The sequence below is a fragment of the Pseudonaja textilis genome, chromosome Z, assembly GCF_049901715.1.
Source record: "Pseudonaja textilis isolate UNSWEBS1 chromosome Z, rPseTex1.2, whole genome shotgun sequence".
NCBI lineage: Eukaryota > Metazoa > Chordata > Lepidosauria > Squamata > Elapidae > Pseudonaja > Pseudonaja textilis.
This window is the reverse complement of record NC_142008.1, coordinates 105184363-105199849: the sequence shown is the minus strand read 5'-3', so window position 1 is coordinate 105199849 and position 15487 is coordinate 105184363. Positions and strand designations below refer to the sequence as shown.

The following is a 15487-nucleotide window of genomic DNA, read 5'->3' as shown; positions in this document are numbered from 1 at the left end:
GAAATTTAACTACTTTGACTAATTAGGAGCATTTGGAAGCCTGGTTTACAAAAAAAAAAAAACGTTTCAACTATTTTGTAAGATTTAATTGCTTTGGAAAGCTTCTCTATGGATTTTTTCCATTATCCTTATATATTTTGAATATATATATTAGGGATATTTATTTATAGAACAGAATTCTTTATTAATAGAATGAAAAACAGTCTACATGCCAAGAAAGAGCATCTCTACACAAAGTGATGTGCTTCATTCCCTTGCATCACAAATTTGAACATGGAGAACTCTTCCACTGTTACAAAATTCATCTTGATAGGTTTTTCAAGTTCTGTTGAAAAGCAAATGGTCATCTTTTGGACTTTTCTTCTCATCTATGGAGTGGCTTTGGTAGGAAACTTTCTAATCATCCTTGCCATCAGTGTCTGCAGGAAACTTCACACACCCATGTACTTTTTGTTAATCAATTTGTCTATTATAAATGTAAGTTCAATTTCTATAATAGTTCCCAAATTACTGCAAATTCTTTTAACCCAGAGAAAGACTATTGTATTTCCTGGCTGCATTGCACAGGTATTTCTCTTTACTTTGACTTTAGGAACAGAGCTCCTGCTTCTTGCATTTATGGCTTTTGATCGCTATGCTGCTATTTGCCAACCTCTGCAATATACAGTAATCATGAGGAAGGAGGTTTGCTTTGGGACAATGTCTGGGCTATGGCTGATAGGTATAATAAATTCCTCAATTCAGACAGGACTTGTATTAAGACTTTCCTTCTGTGATTCCAACATCATCAATCACTTCTTCTGTTATCTACCACCAATGTTCAAGATCTCTTGTTCAGACACAAGCCTGAATGAAATCATGGTTTTTGCAGCTTCCATTGTTATTGCTATAGGCAGCTGTACCCTGACCTTCTTATCGTATTGGTTTATACTGAGGAGCATCTTCAGAATCCGTTCCACAGAAGGAAAGAAGAAGGCCTTCTCCACATGCTCGTCCCATCTCTTGGTTGTTAGCTTTTACTACTCCACCATTATCTATACATTCCTCCGTCCTGCTTCAATGTACTCTTTAGAGGAAGACAAGGTGATTGCTATTATTTATTCTGTTGTCACTCCAGTACTCAATCCCCTTATATACTCTCTGAGAAACACTGATGTTAAGCAAGCTCTCAGAAAATTAATTGACAGAAAATTCTTCCAGCAAGATATGTTTTAATGAATTATTTAAAAATGAATATATTTATTATCTTCATGTGAGTGATGAAATATAGGGTATATATCTTTCTCACCTCTCCAGACATGATTATCCCAGATTGGAGAAATAAATATATATATATATATCTACATTGCATAATATAAAACAGTAAATATTTTATTTGTATGTTTGTGGCTATGTTTAGATAAGATGTAAATAGTTTCTGTAAATGCTTTTAATTAAGTCATCTCCAGAACAATAATCAGGGTTTTAGTTATTAGAACAATTTTGACTCTATTAATATGCATTAATGCACTTTGAATCTTCCAGAATTTTCAAAAACAGGCTGAAACAGAAGTGATTTAGAGTTAGCTTTATTTGAAGAGAACTTAAATCATTTCTCTTGATTAATATTGTATTCCTGTTTATAAGATGTAATTTATAAAATGAAATGTTGCTGTAGTAGAAATGTATAAAATATACAATGGCAATCAATATTCTACTGTGCTTGTGATTTGGTATACATATAAAACAGAGAGAAATATTACTTTTTTACAATTGGTTGAATTTAATGAATAATTTTACATCTCATTTTCTTTTTAATTGTTTTTTTTTAATTATTTTGATATATGCAGTACATAATTAGTGTTCTTTTATAAGATATATAATACACTTAATTTTATTTAGGCTATAGCTTGTTAAACACATACAGCCAATTTTTCAATTTGGATACAAGGTAATTAAGATTTGCATTATTTTAGCAGCCTGCTGAATTTCATATTGGAACCTTAGTGTTAGAAGGAAGTAATGTATGTTTCATATTGAGAAGGCAGCAATGCAACATTTAAAAATAAATGATTTAATTATAAGTACTTGTTGTATGGGATAGTGGGTACTGTATGATATGAAATTACAAACTGTAAGCAATTTCATGCTTTTTATATATTTAAGTTATTTTTAAATATCAGTAATAATTTGTGTTTCTCAATCCCAAAGGTGGGCACAAGTTTGCCATATAATATTGCACACTGACTTATTTACTCTGTGAATGAATACATGTCTGTAGCAAACTTTAAAAAAAGTCCAATTGGAAATATTTTCAGTTTCTCAGAAACCAAACATATAGCTTGTGGCAGGATTAATTGCTTCAAGGAGCTGTAATTAGTTTCAAGAGATGAGTTTTCACTTTGTACCAAAGTATCAGATGAACACATAGAAACTTCTTGCCCAATTAAAAACTTGTGAGCCAGCTGCCTTTTCTTGAAAATATGTAACACAGATTGTGGGTGTTGTGTTGCACTGTGTGGATTCCAGATGCTTGGTTATCTAGGGGCATAGGCAGCCATTGGAGGAAAGCAGACAAGTTTGGAGAAAGGAACTCATTTCAACCTTATGAATATTTTTAAACCTCATGAATATTTTTAAACCTCATGAATATTTTTTAAACCTCATGAATATTAAGATGTGTAGACTTTAGCATAAAATAAAGATCATGAGGTTGAAAAACATTGCTCTAAAGAAAGTAGAAGACAGATATATCAAAATTAGGAATCATAAAATGGAAGAAAAGATGGCAATAATTTAAAATGGCAGACTACAATTTCACAAAAAAGGAGGAAAAAGGAGCCACAACATTATGGGTTTTGATGAAGCTCAAAAAAGAGTCATTTCCCCTGTTTCCATCTCCCTCTTTAAGCTAAAAGCAAAACCAATAATGCCTTTAAAAGTAAACATCCAAAACTGGAGATGTTCATTCTGAAATGCCTATTAAACTTGAGAAGGAGGCAGGGAGGCTGTTAAAATACTGTAAAAATTTCATGCATTTATTAATTATTTAATTATTACACCAAATTTATATATCTCACAAACAGCAATTATGGGTGGTATGCAACATAAGTAAAGTGTATGTGTGTATAGAAAGTGAATAGTGGGGGGTATTAAAATGAAGGAGGAGGAGGAGGGGAGGGAGGGGAGAGAAATAGAATGAGAATGGAGAGTAATAGGAGGGGGAGGAGGAGAAAGGCCACATCTATAATACTATGTTTATTTCTGCTCACCATAATACAAAGTTGAGACCCTGGAAATTGTGTAGTAGCAAAGATGGTCAAAATTCTTAATGCTAAATTATATGAGAACTAATTGAGGGTACCAGGCATGTTAAAGAAGAGGATTAGGGTGATATGACAACTATCTTCTAGTGCTTGAGGAGATGTCACAAAGAAGAGGAAAGGGCAGGATGATGGAAGCTTATTAAAGATAGATCCAACCCTAGCGGTAAGGAGAAATTTTCTGACAGTGAGAACAATTAATAAATGAAATAATTTGTCTTCTTTGGTTGCATATGCTCCATTATTAGAGGTTTTCAAAGAATACATTGGATAACTGTTTGATTGGGATGGTATAAGACTCCTACCATGAGCATGGAGTTGGAGCGGAAGACTTCCAAGGTCTTTTCTAGCCTTGTGTATATTGTTGACTTAAAATAAAAGTTCAAAGATTCTGAAAAACATGATTATCTTTCTCCAGTGTTCTTGTTTTTGCCATTTCACTAACTAAAACTGTGCATTGATTTATATTAAATTAAGAATAATTGACTCTCTTCTGAAGTTCTCCAGCCTTAGAAAAATGAAGATATTAACAAATACGTTACAGATATTTAATAAATTTACACATTACAATTAATGCAGTAGTGGAAGATTTTTCAGGATACTGAAGAGAAATTTTAATTAATTGGGAAATCTTTGCTTTTTAATATCTAAAAAACTACTGAATCCTTTTATTTTTATTTTTTGCAATGTACAATCCTAGTAGACACTTTATTTGATTTAGCAGCAGTGATGGGCAATGTTTAAAGGGGAACAGAAGTATTCCTCTTTATCTTCTGGAGATCTGGAAAATGTCTCTGATATGGTAGCTGTCAGCCTTCCAGATATTATGCATTCCAGCCAGTAACTCCAAGACAATCATAATCTCAAAGTACTTTTATTAGAATAGAAACTTGGTACCTCTGTGGAATCCCAAAACTAAAGTCCCCCCCACCAGACTTCCCACAAGGACCCAACCTACAAACCATCCCCTTTTCCTCACATTGTACATTACATGAACCAATCCTCCTTCAGTCTCAGTTCTTGCTGCGCCATTCACAATGACCTTGAATTATTAACGAATCTATTTTGTCTACTGAGAGCTACTCAAACAACATCAGCCCCCTCCAATCTTCCGCAGCTGTGTGGCAACTTTTAATAACAATTCCAAAGCTGACAAATATCCTGCCCTTAAGAAATTCACCTCCTAAAAAGAAACATAAGAAACAAATACAAATGTGTTAATGTTATGTCCTAACCCCCTCTCCCCCTCCAAGAGGGCCCTTTGGCTTTTTGGGAAATTCCTCATGAAATTGGTTAACCAATCTATCAGCATGTACATCCCAACTTTTTACCCAAGTTGCCTCTGAGATTGGGTAACCTTTCCACAATACTAAGTATTGTAACCATCCTCAGTGTAATCTGGAATCAAAGATTCTCTTAACCTCGTAATGCTTCTCACCCTGTATGATTAAAGACTGAGGGGGAGTGGTTGTCAGTGGTCTTATTGTTGATGTAACAGCCGCTTTTAGTAAACTACTATGGAACATTAGGTGTATTTTTCCCAGTAACCAGAGAAGACTTAATTGGACTTTGACTAGATTGATTACTTTTGTTATCGGGAATGGGTCTAAAAATTTTGGGTCCAACTTCTTACTAGGGAGTTTCAATCTAAGATATTTTGTTGACAAATATACTTTATCTCCCACTTTAAATGGTGGTTGGAGGGATCTAAATTTGTTTTTTTGTACTCCTTAGCAGCTCCCACCAAAACTTTTTGTTGTATCCTCCCAACCCTTTTTTAATGAGTTCATCCATTCTGTTAAAGACATGGATGTGGGGGGGGGGGGATTCTTTCAGTAATTTTGGCACAGGGACAAATTCCATGCCCGTATTGATTTGGAATGGAGTCGATCCTGTGCTGCTATGTACTGCATTATTATAAGCAACCTCCGCAAATGGTAATTACTCTGCCCAGTTTTTTTGCTGATAATTTACAGAGCATTGTTCCACCATGGTGTTCATTCTCTCTGCTGCTCCATTGCATGCTGGATGGAATGCTGAAGATAATCCTTGAGATGACCCAATAGACTTTAGAAACTCTCTCCAAAATTTAGCAGTAAACTGTACTCCTCTGTCTGAGATTATTCTGTGAGGTACTCTGTGTAGCTTAAAGATATGCTTCATGAAGAGTTTTGCAAGCTTTTTTTGCAGATGGAAGTCCTTTACAGGCTGTAAAATGGGCCTGTTTAGAGAATAAGTCAATAACAGTCCAAATGATTGTATTACTTCCATTACTAGAATTACTTTCAGGTAATTCTACAATAAAGTCCATTGCAATTTCTTCCCACGGTTAAGTTGGTTCAGCTACTTGTTGAAAGCGGCCAGGGGGGTTTCCAGTTCTGTGTTTCATTGTTGCACAAATTGAGCAGCTTTTTACACAATCTTCAATGTCAGGTTTCATTTTTGGTCAGCAGAACTGTCTTCTGACTAAATGTAGGTTCTTTAAGAACCCAAAATGTTTTCCCAACCTCAAGTTGTGGCTACCCTTTAGTACCATTATTCTTAGATTTGTGGGTACATAAAGCTTAGTCTCTTTCCAAGCCAATCTCTCATTCATTGTCAATTTGATTTGATGCTCCAGGAACTAGGGATCGGTGAATAGGGCTGTTTTTAATTCAGTTGTCTTCTAGGCATCTGGGGTTACAATTGGCTTGGTCTCAAGTAGTTACTTGGCCTGCCAATTGACCCTCTGATATCATAGTCTGCACTACTTCTTCTCAGCAACTGTCAAATTGGGGTTTCCTGGATAGGGCGTCCACCAATATATTTTTTCCTCCAGGGATATATTTTATGTTAAAGTTGAACTGCTTGAAATATTGAGCCCAGCAAACTTATTTAGGTGATAACTTTCAAGGTATTTTTAAAGCCTCAAGGTTCTTGTGATCAGTCCACACCTTGAACAGCTCTTTCACCCCTTCTAGGAAATGCCTCCAAGTCAGTAAAGCCCATCGTACAGCAAATACTTCTTTTTCCCAGACCGCTCATCTTAGCTCTGTTTGTCAGTTTTTTGGACATATAAGCGCAAGGCATCAATCAGTTCTGAGAATCTTTTTGGAGGAGGTCTTCCGCAACCACCACAACACTCAAATCAGCTTGGACTATAAAAGATCTGGTTGGGTCTGGATGTTGGAGAATGGGCTCAGCTGCAAAGAGGCGTTTTAAGATTTCAAAAGCTTTCTGACAGTCCATTGTCCAAACAAGGGGTTGGCTGGGCTTCGGTTTGAGTGTGGAAGGCCCTGTTTTTAACAATTCTGTCAAAGGGAGAGTGACCTCGGCAAAAGGAGGAATGAATTATCTATAGAAATTTGCAAAACCCAGAAAACTTTGAAGTTGCTTGCATGTTTTGGGGGGTTGCCAATCTAGCACTTTCACTTTCCCAGGATCCATCTCAATCCTCTGGTTAGATATTTGGTAACCAAGGTAATCCAATAACTCCTTGTGGAATTCGCATTTTGACAGTTTTATGTATAACTTGGTGGCTAAAGGTTTTTTCAGCATTTGTCTGACCAATTTGACATGTTCTTCGATGGTTTCGCTGAATATAAGAATGTTATTCAGGTAGAACCCCTGGCACAGGTCCAGATGTAATACTTCATTGATGAGTTGCATAAATACTGCAGGGGCCCCTTGGAGTCCAAAAGACATAACTCGGAATTGAAACTACCCAAAAGGCACTTGAAGGCTGTTTCCATTTGTCTCCCTCTTTTATACGGACTCTGTAGTAAGCATCTCTCAGATCTAGCTTGGTGAAGACCTTGCCTTTTGACAGGTGGTTTAATAAGTCTTTCATGTGGGGGAGAGGGTACATGTTTTTGATGCACATGCCATTTACACCCCCTAAAATCAACACATAATATCAAGCTGTTAGTGTTTGGGGACAAACCCCCAAGCAGAGTGCACAGCAGCAGTCAAGCCAGGCAGCCAAATGAGAGAGAGAGGCTGGGCCCGAGAGTATACACACACTGGAGACAAAAAACACTGTTTGTAGTTTTAAATAGTTATTTAATTCACACAGAGTTTAAGCATTGTCAATCAGTCCATATGTCATTATCCAATATATCCATCCAGTAACCTAGTTCATTAAACTAGTCAGTACAATGTCTTTATCTGCTTGTACATCTTCTCCTCACGATACCTTTCTCTCGAAGACAACGCTGAGTATGTACAGGATATCAGCTCACCAAGTAAACAGTCCTTTTGTTCAGTAGAAACGGTATCCAGCACAGTAGCTAACAAGCAGACGTCTCATACAGGAGTAAACAGCAGGCAGCAGATAGGCAGAGAAGACCAGACCAGGGACCAGGGATCAGTAACCAGGAAGTGTTACGTTACTCTCTACTGCCTTTTATTGCAGCTTGCAACCACACCCTTAATTATCTAATTACATTGCAGTTTGGTGCTTAAAGCTACAAACACTTAAACCTAGGTTTATATATTTAGTCACCCAAACCTAGTTGGTGTATTCATATACCCAACATTCTCCCCTTTTGGGTGATATAAATATATAATACCTTTACAATTTAAACCCATACTTTTCACAACTCTCTAGGTGCTTAATGGCACCTTGGGCTTTAGTAAAATTATCAGCTATATTGTCCTCCGACATGCAGTACTCCAGCTGTATCATTTTACTCTGTACAGATTGTCTAACGTTTAGGTACCTTAAATCTGTATGCTTGCTCCTCGTTTTTACTGCAATATTTGTGGCCATTTGAATTGCTGCCTGATTATCTTCATGTACAATTATAGGATAATTTACAGTTATACCCATATCATTCATCATTTGTTTATACATAATTAATTTAGTACATAATAGTGATAAACAGGAGAATTCTGCCTCCATAGTAGACAAACTTATATGCTGTTGTCTTATTGACTTCCAACCTATTAATGTATTACCCAGCATTATGGCTGTTCCTGAAGTCGACTTTCTTGTGTCTCTTTCTGATGCAAAGCTAGCATCTGCATAAGCACTCAGTATGAGATCACCTTTTGGTTCTAGATACAGTGCATGGTGTAATGTTCCCTTAAGATATCTTAAGATTCTCTTCAATGCATTCCAATGACATTGAAGCGGATCATTATTATGTCGTGCCAGCTGATTAATACTATAAGCAATATCTGGCCTTGACCAATTGCTAATGTATGATAAGCTACCAATCAAAGATTGATATAATACCTTATCAAACTTGGGACTTTGAGCATCCATTTTGCAAATATCCTGACTCATTGGAGTCTTTGCAGGCTTACAAAGTTCCATCTTATAATCTATTAGCAATTTAGATATCTTATCTTCCTGAGATATCTTAAAACCTTTCTGTGTTTTCACTATATTTAAACCCAGATATCTCTTTATCTCCCCTAATTGCTTGATTTTTATTTTCTTTCCTAATGATGCTATTATTTTATTTGCTTCATCATTAGTCTCAGTAATCAAGGCAATATCATCAGTAAATAATAATAATAATGATATTTTACCATTTGTCTCCTTCTTAAACAGACATGGATCGGCTAAACCAGCTTTAAACCCTATATTGTTCAGTTCCTTTACAATATACTGGTTCCATTCATAGCCCGATTGTTTAAGACCATAGAGGCTCTTTTTTAACAACCAACAATCATTATTATTTTCACCTTTAAATCCACTAGGTTTTTTCATATATACAGTATGTCTTAGTGGAGCGTGCAAGTAAGCAGTTTCCACATCTAAATGGTTAACTATATATTTCTTGCTTGCTGCCCACACTAAAGCTGCCCTTAAAGTTGCTGCTTTATGACTAGGTGCAAATAGTTCATCATAGTCATTAGCACTTTGTCTAAAACCTTGGGCTACTAATCTTGCCTTATGGATTATATTTCCATCTTTATCAGTTTTTATCTTAAAAATCCATTTGCAGCCAATGGGTTTTATATCACCAGGTAATCTCACATTTTCATATACTTTCATATCCTTCAAGGATTTCAATTCCTTATTCATTGCTGCATACCAACTTTCCTTCTCTTTAGAAGGATACTTTTTTATCTCATCCACAGTATATGGAACTCTATTTTCCTGGCACACAGTGTTAGCCTGGTATCTATCAGGCGGTCTAGATATTCGTATAGTTCTTCTGGGAATTACAGGGCTTGTATGAGGACTTTTTTGAGTTACTACCTGTTCATGTTCCTCATCTTGTTCAGCTATTGGTTCTATTTCTTCTTCTATGGGCACAATTTCTTCCTGTATTTCTCTTTTTACTTTATTTTTAAAGTTACAGGGATAATTAATGGGATTTCTATAGGATTCAATAATCACTTCTTTATTGTTATCCTGTTCTAACTTATCCCATCCTACGTGCTCTAGAAATTGGGCATTGGCACTACATAACACCTTAGATGTGCCTTTCTCCCAAAATCTATATACCCTATGGTTAGCTTCATAACCAACGAAGAATAATTGTTTAGCTCTGTGTTGCCCTTTACGCCTGAGTTGTGTAGGGATATGCACCCATGCTGGTGCACCAAATGTGTGCAGGTAACTTAGATCAGGCTTCCTGCCATGCCACATGGTGAATGGTATTTCACCAGTAGTTGAGTTAACAACGTTGTTCAATATGTTATTAGCACACATTGTGGCCTCCCCACACAAAGAATCAGGTAATCCAGAATCAGTTAACATTGTTCTAACCATTGCCTGTAGTGTTTGGCCTCTTCTCTCTATAAATGCGTTGTGTTGTGGTCTGTATGGTGCAGATTTCTTGTGCTCTATTCCAGCTACCTTTAATCTATTCTGGAATTTGCTGTTAACAAATTCCGTACCATTATCTGTCACCAGGGTTATCAGTTGCCGTTTAGTCTTTCTTTCTGCAAACTTTAACCAGTTGAAGAAATGTTGATATGTTTCAGTTTTGCTTTTCATTAGGTAGCAAAACCCATATCTAGAGTAATGGTCCATAATGCTCAGTATATATCGAGCACCCCCCATACTGGGTTTCTTTGGACCTATAATGTCTGCAAATACTACTTCTAAAGGTTCTTTAGTTTTGAAACCATTTAGCCTATTTGCAGGCAATATTTTACTCTTATCTTCACAGCAGACATTACAACGCAAATATTTATCACAGGGTTTTAACCTTATTCCTTCAGATAACTCTACTGTACGTTTTAGCATTTTAAAATTTCCATGCCCCAAACGCCTATGCAATAAATGGATACATTCATTATGAGGCTTTATATTGTTAAATACAGTCTGTGCCCCCCCTTTCTTACTATCATGTAAAACATACAATGCTCCATTTAAAGCTGCAGTTACCCTTTTATTATCTCTTTCAAGTATGCACTTATTATCCTTAAATGTAACTACATAACCTAGTTTATCTAATACTCTTACAGAAAGTAAATTCATCTTTAACTGTGGTACATACAACATTTTTATATTCTGTTTTAAACATGGACAATATGCAATACCTTCACCCTTGGCCTTGAGGTGCCAGCCGTTAGCGAGTGATATATGTTGAGAGCTTGTAGACATTTTTATAAACTTTGTCTTATCTCTCGTGATGCAGTGGGATGCACCACTGTCCACCACCCATAAATCATTCTTCACATCACAGTTGCTAAACGTGGCTAGTTCAAAGGATTTCTTTGGCTTTTTTACATTCTGGCGTTTTTCTTTTCTGCAGAATCTTGCCAAATGTCCTCTGCCTCCACAATTAAAACACTTTTTAATTGTGTATGCCATTGAAGATAAATCCTCTTCTTCCGGGTGCTTTACTTTACATAGCTGGTTTCTTTCAAGCTTTAAAGATAATTTCTCTTCTTTATTAGGCTTATCTTCCCTCAGCTGGTCACGTTCACACCTTCTTCTGGCTTCTTCTAATAGCCTGCCGGTAATCTCAGTTACTGATAAACTGTCTTTTGGCAATACTTCTAAAGCAGTCACAAAATCATCATAGCTTCGATCCAAAGAAGACAGTATAATGTATACTTGTTGCAACTCATTAAATATAAGCTCTTTTTCTTGTAATTCTTGAAAAATGCTTTTTATACAGTTTAAATGAGTTAACATGTCTCCATTCTTCTCAAGATGTGTTCTAAACAGCTTCCGTGTAAGATTGATATGAGCTCCTACACTGTCTCGAACATAAATCTTCCTGAGATTCTCCCAGCAGTTTGCAGCATTTTCCTCTCCACGGATATGAATCAGTTGCTGGTCAGAGAGAGTCAGTCCTATGATGCATAAAGCCTGCTCATTCTTTCGTTCATAGTCTTGTATCTTTTTGGCATCCTCCTCAACAGTAGGATCTAAGTTAGATACATCTGGTGGGTTTGTTATTATGTCCCACAAACCTTCTCTTCATAGAAGTAAACTACATTTCATTGACCATGAAACATAGTTTGTTCCATCTAGTCTGGATATCATGGACATACTTGGCAAATTTACTTGTGCCATTGCTCTTCAGATAAATAACTATTCAACAAACAGTTTGTACAGTAATGTGCAACTCAGACCAACTCTCACTGCTATAACCTGGTTAGTTAGACTGTGCGCACTGCTGGGCCCATAACCAATGTTAGTGTTTGGGGACAAACCCCCAAGCAGAGTGCACAGCAGCAGTCAAGCCAGGCAGCCAAATGAGAGAGAGAGGCTGGGCCCGAGAGTATACACACACTGGAGACAAAAAACACTGTTTGTAGTTTTAAATAGTTATTTAATTCACACAGAGTTTAAGCATTGTCAATCAGTCCATATGTCATTATCCAATATATCCATCCAGTAACCTAGTTCATTAAACTAGTCAGTACAATGTCTTTATCTGCTTGTACATCTTCTCCTCACGATACCTTTCTCTCAAGACAACGCTGAGTATGTACAGGATATCAGCTCACCAAGTAAACAGTCCTTTGTTCAGTAGAAACGGTATCCAGTACACAGTAGCTAACCCAAGCAGACGTCTCATACAGGAGTAAACAGCAGGCAGCAGATAGGCAGAGAAGACCAGACCAGGGACCAGGGATCAGTAACCAGGAAGTGTTACGTTACTCTCTACTGCCTTTTATTGCAGCTTGCAACCACACCCTTAATTATCTAATTACATTGCAGTTTGGTGCTTAAAGCTACAAACACTTAAACTCTAGGTTTATATATTTGTCACCCAAACCTAGTTGGTGTATTCATATACCCAACATTCTCCCCTTTTGGGTGATATAAATATATAATACCTTTACAATTTAAACCCATACTTTCACAACTCTCTAGGTGCTTAACTTGGGCTTTAGCAAAATTATCAGCTATAGTTTGTGCAGCAACTCAGCTGTATCATTTTACTCTGTACAGATTGTCTAACCCTAAATCTGTATGCTTGCTCCCTCGCTTTTACTGCAATATTTGTGGCCATTTGTTGGTGTACAATTATAGGATACTTACAGTTAACCATATCATTCATCATTTGTTTATACATAATTAATTTAGTACTAATAGTGATAAACAGAGAATTCTGCCTCCATAGTAGACAAACTTATATGCTGTTGTCTTATTGACTTCCAACCTATTAATGTATTACCCAGCATTATGGCATGTTCCTGAAGTCGCACTTTCTTGTGCCTCTTTCTGATGCAAAGCTAGCATCTGCATAAGCACTCAGTATGAGATCACCTTTTTGGTTCTAGATACAGTGCATGTGGTGTAATGTTCAAGATAGCTCAAGATTCTCTTCAATCGCATTCCAATGACATTGAAGCGGATCATTATGTCGCCAGCTGATTAATACTATGCAGCAATATCTGGCCTTGACTAATTGCTAATGTATGATAAGCTACCAATCAAAGATTGATATAATACCTTATCAAACTTGGGACTTTGAGCATCCATTTTGCAAATATCCTGACTCATTGGAGTCTTTGCAGGCTTACAAAGTTCCATCTTATAATCTCATTAGCAATTTAGATATCTTATCTTCCGAGATATCTTAAAACCTTTCTGTGTTTTCACTATATTTAAACCCAGATATCTCTTTATCTCCCTAATTGCTTGATTTTTATTTTCTTTCCTAATGATGCTATTATTTTATTTGCTTCATCATTAGTCTCAGTAATCAAGGCAATATCATCAGTAAATAATAATAATAATGATATTTTACCATTTGTCTCCTTCTTAAACAGACATGGATCGGCTAAACTAGTTTTAAACCCATATTGTTCAGTCTCCTTTACAATATATTGGTTCCATTCATAGCCCGATTGTTTAAGACCATAGAGGCTCTTTTTAACAACCAACAATCATTATTATTTTCACCTTTAAATCCACTAGGTTTTTTCATATATACAGTATGTCTTAGTGGAGCGCAAAAAGCAAGTAAGCAGTTTCCACATCTAAATGGTTAACTATATATTTCTTGCTTAAGGCCCACACTAAAGCTGCCCAAAGTTACAAGTTGCTGCTTTATGACTAGGTGCAAATAGTTCATCATAGTCATTAGCACTTTGTCTAAAACCTTGGGCTACTAATCTTGCCTTATGGATTATATTTCCATCTTTATCAGTTTTTATCTTAAAAATCCATTTGCAGCTAATGGGTTTTGGTATCACCAGGTAATCCTCACATTTTCATATACTTTCATATCCTTCATGATTTCAATTCCTTATTCATTGCTGTACACCAACTTTCCTTCTCTTTAGAAGGATACTTTTTATCTCATCCACAGTATATGAACTCTATTTTCCTGGCACACAGTGTTAGCCTGGTATCTATCAGGCGGTCTAGATATTCGTATAGTTCTTCTGGGAATTACAGGGCTTGTATGAGGACTTTTTTGAGTTGGCTACTGTTCATGTTCCTCATCTTGTTCAGCTATTGGTTCTATTTCTTCTTCTATGGGCACAATTTCTTCCTGTATTTCTTTTACTTTATTTTTAAAGTTACAGGATAATTAATGGATTTCTATAGGATTCAATAATCACTTCTTTATTGTTATCCTGTTCTAACTTATCCCATCCCACGTGTTTCCAGAAATTGGGCATTGGTACCACATAACACCTTAGATGTGCCTTTCTCCCAAAATCTATATATACCCTATGGTTAGCTTTCATAACCAACGAAGAATAATTGTTTAGCTCTTGTGTTGCCCTTTACGCCTGAGTTGTAGGATAGTGCACTTCCATGCTGGTGCACCAAATGTGTGCAGGTAACTTAGATCAGGCTTCCGCCATGTTTACATGGTGAATGGTGCGCTTCACCAGTAGTTGAGTTAACAACGTTGTTCAATATGTTATTAGCACATAACATTGTGGCCTCCCCACACAAAGAATCAGTGTAATCCAGAACTCAAGTTAACACTTGTTCTAACCATTGCCTGTAGTGTTTGGCCTCTTCTTCTCTATAAATGCGTTGTGTTGTGGTCTGTATGGGCAGATTTCTTGTGCTCTATTCCAGCTACCTTTAATCTATTCTTGAATTTGCTGTTAACAAATTCCGTACCATTATCTGTCACCAGGGTTATCAGTTGCCGTTTAGTCTTTCTTTTCAAACTTTAACCAGTTGAAGAAATGTTGATATGTTTCAGTTTTGCTTTTCATTAGGTAGCAAAACCCATATCTAGGAGTAATGGTCCATAATGCTCAGTATATATCGAAAGCACCTCTATACTGGGTTTCTTTGGACTATAATGTCTGCAAATATTGCAAAGGTTCTTTAGTTTTGAAACCATTAGCCCTATTTGCCTGCATACAATATTTTACTCTTATCTTCACAGCAGACATTACAACGCAAATATTTATCACAGGGTTTTAACCTTATTCCTTCCAGATAACCTCACTGTACGCTTTAGCATTTTAAAATTTCCATGCCCCAAACGCCTATGGCAATAAATGGATACATGACATTATGAGGCTTTATATTGTTAAATACAGTCTGTGCCCCTTTCTTACTATCATGTAAAACATACAATGCTCCATTTAAAGCTGCAGTTACCTTTTATTATCTCTTTCAAGTATGCACTTATTATCCTTAAATGTAACTACATAACCTAGTTTATCTAATACTCTTACAGAAAGTAAATTCATCTTTAACTGTGGTACATACAACATTTTTATATTCTGTTTTAAACATGGACAATATGCAATACCTTCACCCTTGGCCTTGAGGTGCCAGCCGTTAGCGAGTGATATAT

The 15487-nt window shown here is 36.3% G+C and overlaps 1 protein-coding gene across 1 annotated transcript; it reads left to right on the top strand.

The window, feature by feature from the left end:
* The first annotated feature begins 273 nt into the window (after positions 1 to 273).
* On the top strand, positions 274 to 1215 carry LOC113451062 (olfactory receptor 13G1-like). The gene has a single exon (XM_026722429.2). The coding sequence runs from the start codon at positions 274 to 276 to the stop codon at positions 1213 to 1215; it is 942 nt and encodes a 313-aa protein (XP_026578214.2).
* Positions 1216 to 15487: the final 14272 nt, after the last annotated feature.